Raw genomic sequence first — 9027 nt, 5'->3', positions numbered from 1 at the left:
GACTGTGCTTCAGTTTTTCTCTTTAACTCATAAAAAACACACCAGAATGCTAATGTTTGGGGCAACGAGGGCGAAAAGGTTTTTCTGCTTGGTCATATTGACGTCTGATTTTACAGATGACATACAACCTCAATATTTCAAGGGAGATAATTGGTAATTTTCTTGTCCCACGGTGCCAGAACAATGGAAAGGTCAGAACTCGATAAGCGTTCCCTTTGGCGAGTGTGTGATGGTAAACAGCTTTCGTAAGCAGCCTTGTCGGGAAATTTTTGGTCATTTTTCTTTCTTTTTTTTTACAACTTCTATATCTGTGAAATTGTTTAGACGTCGACTGCTCTTGTGATATCTACCCAAAGATTTTTTTTTAATAAGGTCAGTTAAATATGACTAAGCAGAAAAAAAAACTGTGAAAAAAAGTCCTGTTCCACTGACTATCAATTTGTGGCCTTCTGTCTTCTTCTTCTTTTCTTTTTTTTTAAGGTATAAGCTGTTTTAATTTAAACATTCAGGTGAACCCATAGCTGATGACAGTTTTGGAGGTGAGTTTGTTTTTCCTGTGTGTAATTTGGTCTACGGGGCCTTTTCCTCACACTGACCGAGCAAACCACAGCTTCAACAAAATGATAAAAGTCTAAGTCTAATGTGAGTCTCTTTGGGTGCCAGTATTTTTATTTTTTTCTCTAAAACTGAAATAATACAACATCCAAGCATGGATTCATGCATTTATTTCAACTATTCTTTATTTGCAAACAGCATGAACCAAAGATAAATGTTTTATCCCCTCGGTTTCATTTCATATGTCAACATTTATCAGTTTCTGAATTTTGCTAGTTTCTAATCTTGTCAGTTCTCACAACACTAAATATGTGATCTTAAAAGTATTACATGGAATCCAAAGGTGTTTTTTTGGTTTGTATTTATCTGGAATGCTGTTTGTCTATCCCAGGCGGCTTAGAGCCCAGAGAGGCTGACTCTTCATCTGGACAAGATCAACATAAGTCTTCTTTTTGAACAGTTTTAATTTAAATTTGTTGCTGTTGCTTGTAGTGCTTGACATTTTTAGTAGTTTACTTTAGATGTCCATCAATGATGGTCTCTGATGCAGGACAGTCGGAGGGATCAGAGATCATGGCTGTCCAGCTTTAGCTTGCAGCCTTCCCGTCACATGGATTTAAACATCTGCATTTCCTTTCTTTTGTATTTTCCATATCTTCCCAGTTGAGGTTGAAAAGTCAGCCTGGCTTAGACCTCTTCCATTCAGTTTAGCAGATTTATTTCTGATCCCAGTTTATAAACGGCAGGGAAGATCATGGAAATGCCCCCCCCCCCATGACCCTCCAAGAAATCTTTGAACAATCCACCATTCAGCAGGCCAACTAGATCCTGTCTGACCCATCCCATGTGCTGAACCCCGAGTATGAGCTGATGAACTCTGGTAGGAGATACAGGCTCCCCCTGTGTAAATACAATAGGTACAAGCACTCCTTCATTCCACAATCAGTCAAACTTATTAATAAGCTCCCCCGAATGGTTGGGGGGGAAGATAGGAGGCTGAGAGAAGCCGGCCCATGTGGATTGATTAACAACTAATTATGTGATCTTGTACAGTGAAGCTAAAAATACTGATGATGCTAGCATTGTCTTTTAACAATTTGTACTTGTTTGCTGTTTTATACAGTGCTGTTGCAAGTGCTGCATATGCCTCCGCCGATGTTGATGGTGTTGTTGATGTTGTTAATGTGTTGTCTGTGTCTGTCTGTACTGCAGCTTTGTGGCCTCTACTCCGAGACCAATTTCTCCCGTGGGAGATTACAGTTTTTCTCGATCGTTTTGGCCCATTTTTCCATTCACAGTTTACTTTTTTAAAACAGCTCACACAAAGCCCTTAACAGAAGCTGAAATAACCAAAACACTTTATGATGTTTGCAGAATGACACCCCTTTCTCAAAACTTGTCACACATCCATCAAAACCAAACTTTTCCATCAAAACTTAAAATTTTTTCTCAATTGAACATGTATGTTTTCTCATTTATTTAACAATGGATAACAAAATTGAAACCACAGCTATCAATATCAACTTTTGTTCAACACCCTCATAGTATTGACTATTTTACAAATGGCAACATACTACAATTTGGGTTTTGTATTGAGCACTCTAACTTAGTTATATAACTTAGAAATATACTCTCACAGAGTATTTACAGTAAAATCAGAAAATGTGTATACAGTAAAATATTGTAGATCTGTTTTTGTATTGCTGAAGTACCTGTCAACACCATTGATTTACATTTGTTCTACTGTGTACAAAATGGCAAGATTCTGACAGAAAAATATTTATTGCAGTACTTGTCACATGCACATACTGTAAGCAATCAAAATGACAGGGTTCAATATGCAGTACAACAAAGGTCAATTCTCAAAGAAAATACTGTAAATGAAACACAATGAAATGAAACCCTGTAAATATGAAAAAAATAAAAATACAGGAAAATTACGCATTGTCGACACGGGCCTGACGATCAGGCCACATGTCCTCGTCCACGTCCTCCTCCATCCATGCTTGGTGTCAACTTCAAGCTATTGACCTCTTTGATAGGTTGAGGACTACTTGCTTTGTTTTGCAAAGAGAGTTCACACAGGTGCTGATAATTTTTAGAATAGAGAGAGCAGTTCCAATTGGCTGCTACAAAGTGTCTGCAATGTGTTGCCATGGTAAATCAGTTATGTTTTGTGTCTCTTTGTGAGAAGTGTGTTAACTGTTTTGAAAAGTGTATTAAAAGTCAAAGAAAATTGTGTGAAAGCAATGAGAAATAGTTAACTGATTCGCCAGAGAGGACTCTTGCTGTGCAAAGAAGGTGTGAGCATTAAATGAAGTTGACCCATGATGTGCAAAATGTGTCAAAGCAATCGAGAAAAACTGTAATAAAGTAAACCTTGACCTTGAAACAGTAGTCCCTGGTTCAACTCATACTCTGTTCTAATTAAAGAAGAAGAAGTCTAAATAGTTTCTGCATGTGTATTTTCCAGAGCTGCATCATGAGGGTGTGTGTGTCATGTGGGACCTCATGCATTGCAGCCTCATTGTTCCTAACCCGTCTGTGTAGCTGCGGTGGATGCTGGAGGCCCACTCCGTCTCTGCAGCATGCTGTCCCGTAGCAACAGTGTCCAGGGTGATTCATCAAAGTTCAGTGTGCTCTCTGTTAAAAATGAACATGAGGACTTGTCTTTTAAAGACTTCAGCCCCTCGAAAGATTTCCTTTTGAATGCTTCAAGTGCTGAAGTTGTCGCAGGAAGTCCACACAAGAAAATGCATCTTCTCAACCAAACAGCCGTGGTAGATTTGATTCAGTTGGTGTAATTAGGCCTGCTGTTCTGGAGGAGACGGGTTTGTCCTCGGGGCAAAACACAATGCTCGGGGTGGGACATGGAGCGGCTCACATGATAGTGCTGTGACTGTCTTCTGAGGTTGCGGGTGTGTGAAAATGTGTTTTTCTGTGTGTGTGTGTGTTCTGTGTGTGTTATTTTTATTGAATGTTGAGAGCGGGAGCATCTCAGTGCTCTCATTGTCCCCCATGTGAGGCTGCTGAGCAGCACCAGTCCATCCCCCTCAGCTGCTCTGCCCAGACGGGGCCGGTCTGGCCAATGATCCCAGGACAAACGTCGACGGGATTTGGAGCTGTGGAGAGATATTGGAAAATGGGAAGCTGAAAATAAGGTAGGTTTGTTTTTTTAAATGATATTGAACTTTCTGGCCTTTTTAACTTTATCTGAAACTTAACAGATTAGTCAGATATTCAAGCAAGTGGATTGCATGAATGTTGTGACAGTTGACTTTTCTTACATTGCTGTTTGTATTTCCAGAAACGCAGGCTCTGAATCCACTCCCCTTTACAAAGAAACTGTTTAGAGGACCCACAGGGGACGCCAAGTCATCTCAAGTCGCCTGGAGAAGCAACAACGGTGCTCCAATATTCCCAAGAAGGCGAACCCGACTTCCACCTGGATTACCTGACCCCTGGCGAACAGCTGCCAGCAGCTGGCTCTGTTCTTAACAGATGGGTGCGGCCTTTTGGAAGTTCTGCTTTAGGTGCTGCTGCTGCTGCTGCGCTGGCGAGGAGGAAGAACAAGAGGAAAAGCAGCCTTTAGTAGCGTAAGATCGAGTCCTGAGAATGAAAAGTTTTCAGTTTTTATAGATATTAATGAATTATAAATCTCAAGGCTCCACTCAAGACACACACTGCAAAAACTCAAAAATCTTACCAGGAATATTTGTATTATTTCTAGTTAAAATGTCTCATTTTTGTCAAAAAATCTCATTACATTTAAAACAAGAGTCATTACATGAAAATTAACTTGTTATTTGACAATTGTCACCGGTTTCAAGTACATTTTCACTTGAAATAAGTAGAACAATCTACTTATCTTCTCATTACAAGCAAAAAAATATTGTTCCACTGGCAGATTTTTCTACTTATTTTAAGTGAAAATCTACTTGAAACAGGTGAAAATTGTTGTTTTTTTCCAGTGTTGAGTCTTGTTTTAAGTGGAATGAGATTTTTTTGACTAAAATGAGACATTTTAACTAGAAATAAGACAAATATTCTTGTTAAGATTTTGAGTTTTTGCAGTGCAGAAACTGTGTGACAGGTTGTAATAATGCTTTTATGTGCGTGTGTTGATCACACAGTCCAGATCCACTGGATTATTTTACGAGGGAAGTCCAGAAGCGAAGAGATGAGGAGACCAATCTGTGGAGTGAGCCGGGAGACCCCAGCCACACGGAGAGGGAAGACGACCGGACGCTTCACTCCCTGCTGCAGGCCCGGAACAAGACCCGCATGGGATCCACGGTACGTTAGGGAGAGGCCGCTCAGGGTTCAGTGCTAGGCTTTGTCCGCTACATACGAACATGTCTTGCTATCAGAGGTGGTAGAGTAGCCAAAAATTGTACTCAAGTAAAAGTACTGTTACTTCAGAATAATATGACTCAAGTAGAAGTAAAAAGTAGTCATCCAAATAATTACTTGAGTAAAAGTAAAAAAGTACTTGGTGAAAAAACTACTCAAGTACTGAGTAACTGTTGAGTAACGTCTGATTTATTTTTTTAACACAACCATTCAAACAGACAAAAGTACAAAATAATCATCTTCAGGCAAATTAAATCAATAAAATAATAAAATAAATTAAAATGAATAAAGAATAGCTTAAATTAAAATAATCTTAAAGTAAATTTAAGTACTTTAATAAATAATAAAATAACAGAATAAAAAAATAAATTAAGCACAAGTAGCATAAAATTTCAAGCCTTTGTACTTTTCTTTTTTAACCAGGCAGAACTAGAACAAACATGAACTCATAGAAACTCTGTGTGTGTGTTTGAGTCTGTGTATATGTGACAAAACATGCAAAAACAAACATTTTTCCCAAAGAATCACCCAGTGATGTCATGAGACTGACGCGTATGCAGATAAAAGGGATAAAAGAAAAGTAACAAATCAACGTAGCCTAATGTAGTGGAGTAAGAGTAACAGTTTCTTCACAAATCTACTCAAGTAAAAGTAAAAAGTATAGTGATTCAAAACTACTCCTAAAAGTAAAACATTTCCCAAAACTTACTCAAGTAAATGTAACAGAGTAAATGTAACTCGTTACTACCCACCTCTGCTTGCTCTATATACACTGACATCTGACACAGAGTCAAATGTAGTTGTCGTGGGTTGTGAAATGTTATAGCAGAAGAAGAAGAAGAGGTTCTCATGTGTTCTCCTTTTCTTGCGTAGGGCTACCGTCGTCTAAGTGTTGACATTGAGGCCATGCGAGATGTACGCCGAGAAGTCCGAGACAAATGGAAGACGATCCTGGAGAACTTGGGTAAAACATGCAAAGATGATAAACAAGACACACTTTGAACCACACAGCAGCTTTTTGTGAAAAGATGTTATTGATTTTCCCTTTTTTGTTTTGTTTTAGGCTTTATGGCTGAGGCGGACTCCCTGCTGACGGTGTCCTCTGGTGCCTCACTTGACCGCATGCGTAACGCCCCGGCAGCACGTGCCATGCTGCACACGCTGCACACTGAGACCTCCATCTTCTGCACCAGAGAGCCACCGCCAGAGAGATATCTGTTCATCCTGGTGAGGACACGGACTCATCAGCCTGGAAGTTTGTGAAGTGCACTGGAAAAAACATTCTGGATGTCTTCAAGGTCAAATTTGGTGTCTAAAGGAAAAGATTGAAAAGACTGTCTTACCCAATCACTACTTTGAAATGGTATTTAAAGGGGACCTATTATGGCATCTAATACCTATTTTAAACAGGCCTTGAATGTCTTAAAAACAAGCTTTTGATTGTTTTTGCTAAATAAATTAGAATTTCAGCCTCTAAACCATATCTTTATCTTCACATTCTCTAACCTCATTATCTATGCGGGATTCTGAGTGGGCGGGGCTATGATAATGAGGCACCGTGCTGATTGGCTGCCTGAATGACGCGATACACCGCTACGAAAAAATGGCAGAAGCTCCGTCCGGCGAAGTTACACCATGTCATAACTGCATGCGATGCGAGCGAGCGTCAGCGACAAAATCAATTCCATTGCTTTATTTTCTATTGGACTGTCCTAACTGGCCGCGAGCGACACAGCGCGACACAGCGCAACGTTTTGAGCTGAACATTTGTCGGACGCCCTGCTTCTATTTTCTTCCTGTCGCTCACATTCAAAGCCGGTTGAAAGCGCTGTAGGAAACAGTCATGGATGAGGAACGGCTGATCCAGTTAGTTGAAGTGAGAAGTTATCTCTATGATACCTCCTCATTTCACTACAAAAACCTCAATAAAGTGGCAGCTGGCTGGAGGGAGATGGACAGAGAGCGTCCGATGTCATGCAGTGCGACGCGATAGTCGGACGCTCGCATGCAGTTAGGACACGGTGTTTAGTTGTGGGCGTGGTTTGCATTTTGGTAACGAAAGGGAGCAGAATCTGAACGGCTCGTAGATCCACATCATCCTGGATGGCTCATCTGGGCGGCTGTACAGACACTGCAGAATTTGGTTGCTTTCCTCCTTCTCTGAGTTGGCAGACTGAGGGGAGACCACTTTATATAAGTTAAAGCAAGAAAAAACGTGTTTTTCATAATAGATCCCCTTTAATTTACTTGAACTTTACAGGCAGAATGATTTAATTGTAGTTAGTTTAGGTGAGGGTGTAGCCTCCAGGAAAAAGTAGTTCAACCCAGAAGAAATGAATAAAAATGGATGCACCAATCGGTGTATCGACAAAATACAAGTTGGCAAATTAAGACAGCATTAACACCAGTATCCCGAATGTATTCAGATATAGTTTCTCTGCCTCAACCTCTTCTTTATCTCCTCCCAGGATCGTCTCCTATACCTCGATATAGGTGAAGATTTTTTGGCAAAGGCGAGGCGCTTCTACCCTCCAACTGATGACTCTGAGGAGGAGACGCCCGGGGGCCTGGCCATCAACCTGCCTCTGCTGCTGGCCAGGGTGCAGGCCATGAACGGCCCTGGGGGAGAAGATGTGAGCGAGAAGGAAGATGACACCGTCAGTGACTGATACTAGACCTCTGCTGCAGTACCAGCGGACGGACGGCAGGGGGCAGTAGTCGTCAACCCTCAGTGCCTTCTGGCTTCTGCGTCCTCATGCACAGAGATTCATGCTGCAATTTAAACTCAACATTTGTCCCCTCTACCCTCAACTGCACAGCTTGAGTCTTCTCTGTTTTTCTCAGATTTTGGAAATGTGTTCACTGAGTGTGTTTTCTCTGTCCACCAGAGTTTCGAGCCTGTTCATTGTTGATTTCCTGAGAACCTTCAGGGTAGAGATGTTCCTTTCAGCAGCGCGCCTTGAATATTTTATCCTATAATCAGCCCTTCCTCCATTCAGTCACATGATCGGTACCATCACTGAATATCCCACCCCACTACTCTGATGTCAAAGGTTTGTCAGAAACACTTCATCTTTATTCTTACTTTGCAAACATCTGCATTTGGCTGTAAATTTGTTTTGGAGAATTGCAAAATGAAAATGCCGCGTAGTTGGTGCTGTATGTCGAACATTTTAAATGGGTTCTGTGTGGGACTGAGATGACTTTCAGGCAATGTATGTGAGGGTGCTTTCCTCTTCCGGCAATGTATGGAAAATACGAAACATTTCCAAGCGAATGTGGCAGTCTGAGTATGTTGTTCAGAGTGAAATAAAGGTTCTGCCAAAAGCATATTGTGTACAAGATCACATGCTGGTAAAAAAAAAACCCTTAGTGGAGTTGATTCCAGTCACTAAGAAGTTGACAAAGAATAAAGGATTTTCATCAATCTAGGCCCTGAAGCAATCCAAGCTCAGTCCTGAGCAACATGAGAGCAGCATTCCTATGAAGCTCTTCAGCCTGCTGCTCCCTCACATGACCCGTATCGATGGGCACGTATGGCTGGCTCTGATCCACAGACTGATCTGGTGCAGCTTGTCCGGCGTCTGGTCATCCCAGAGGGATCAGGCCGGGCTGCTGGACGCATGATGACGGTGGTGTTTTAGTGATCAGCTGCTCGTTGTTGTTATGTGAGAGACACGCTCGCCTGCTTGAACACGGCACCGTCTCGACAGACACATACTGCTGGAGTCGAGCTAGAGCAGGGGTCGGCAACCCGCGGCTCTAGAGCCGCATGCGGCTCTTTAGCGCCGCCCTAGTGGCTCCTGGAGCTTTTTCAAAAATGTTTGACCTTTTTTTTTTTTTCCTTTTTTTCTTCATTTTTTCTTTTTTTTTTCTTTTTTTCCTTTTTTCTTCTTTTTTTCCTTTATTTCTCTTTTTTTCTTTCTTCTTTTTAATCTCGACATTTCGACTTTTTAACTTTTTTCTCGAAATTTTGACTTTTTTCTCGACATTTCGACTTTTTTCTCGACATTCCAGCTTTTTTCTCAACATTTTGACTTTTTTCTCGACATTTCGAGTTTTTTCTCGACATTCCAGCTTTTTTCTCAACATTTCGAGTTTTTTCTTGACATTTCGAGT

General features: G+C 41.0%; 1 protein-coding gene across 1 annotated transcript; it reads left to right on the top strand.

The window, feature by feature from the left end:
• The first annotated feature begins 3890 nt into the window (after positions 1–3890).
• On the top strand, positions 3891–8241 carry mreg (melanoregulin). Its single transcript, XM_061712345.1, has 5 exons — positions 3891–4151; positions 4689–4851; positions 5782–5872; positions 5972–6135; positions 7377–8241. The coding sequence occupies exons 1-5, from the start codon at positions 4057–4059 to the stop codon at positions 7575–7577; spliced, it is 714 nt and encodes a 237-aa protein (XP_061568329.1). The 5' UTR covers positions 3891–4056; the 3' UTR covers positions 7578–8241.
• Positions 8242–9027: the final 786 nt, after the last annotated feature.

The sequence above is a fragment of the Cololabis saira genome, chromosome 21 (genome assembly GCF_033807715.1).
Source record: "Cololabis saira isolate AMF1-May2022 chromosome 21, fColSai1.1, whole genome shotgun sequence".
Taxonomy (NCBI): domain Eukaryota; kingdom Metazoa; phylum Chordata; class Actinopteri; order Beloniformes; family Belonidae; genus Cololabis; species Cololabis saira.
Note: the sequence above shows the minus strand (reverse complement) of the source record. Positions and strands in the feature narration are given on the sequence as shown.

What these genes read in the sequence shown, in the direction of transcription:
- mreg (XM_061712345.1), top strand. Translation starts at nt 4,057, where the DNA reads ATGGGTGCGGCCTTTTGGAAGTTCTGCTTTAGGTGCTGCTGCTGCTGC. An exon ending in GAAAAGCAGCCTTTAGTAGC is followed by an intron (nt 4,152 to 4,688) that starts GTAAGATCGAGT and finishes TTGATCACACAG; the next exon opens with TCCAGATCCACTGGATTATT. An exon ending in GACGATCCTGGAGAACTTGG is followed by an intron (nt 5,873 to 5,971) that starts GTAAAACATGCA and finishes GTTTTGTTTTAG; the next exon opens with GCTTTATGGCTGAGGCGGAC.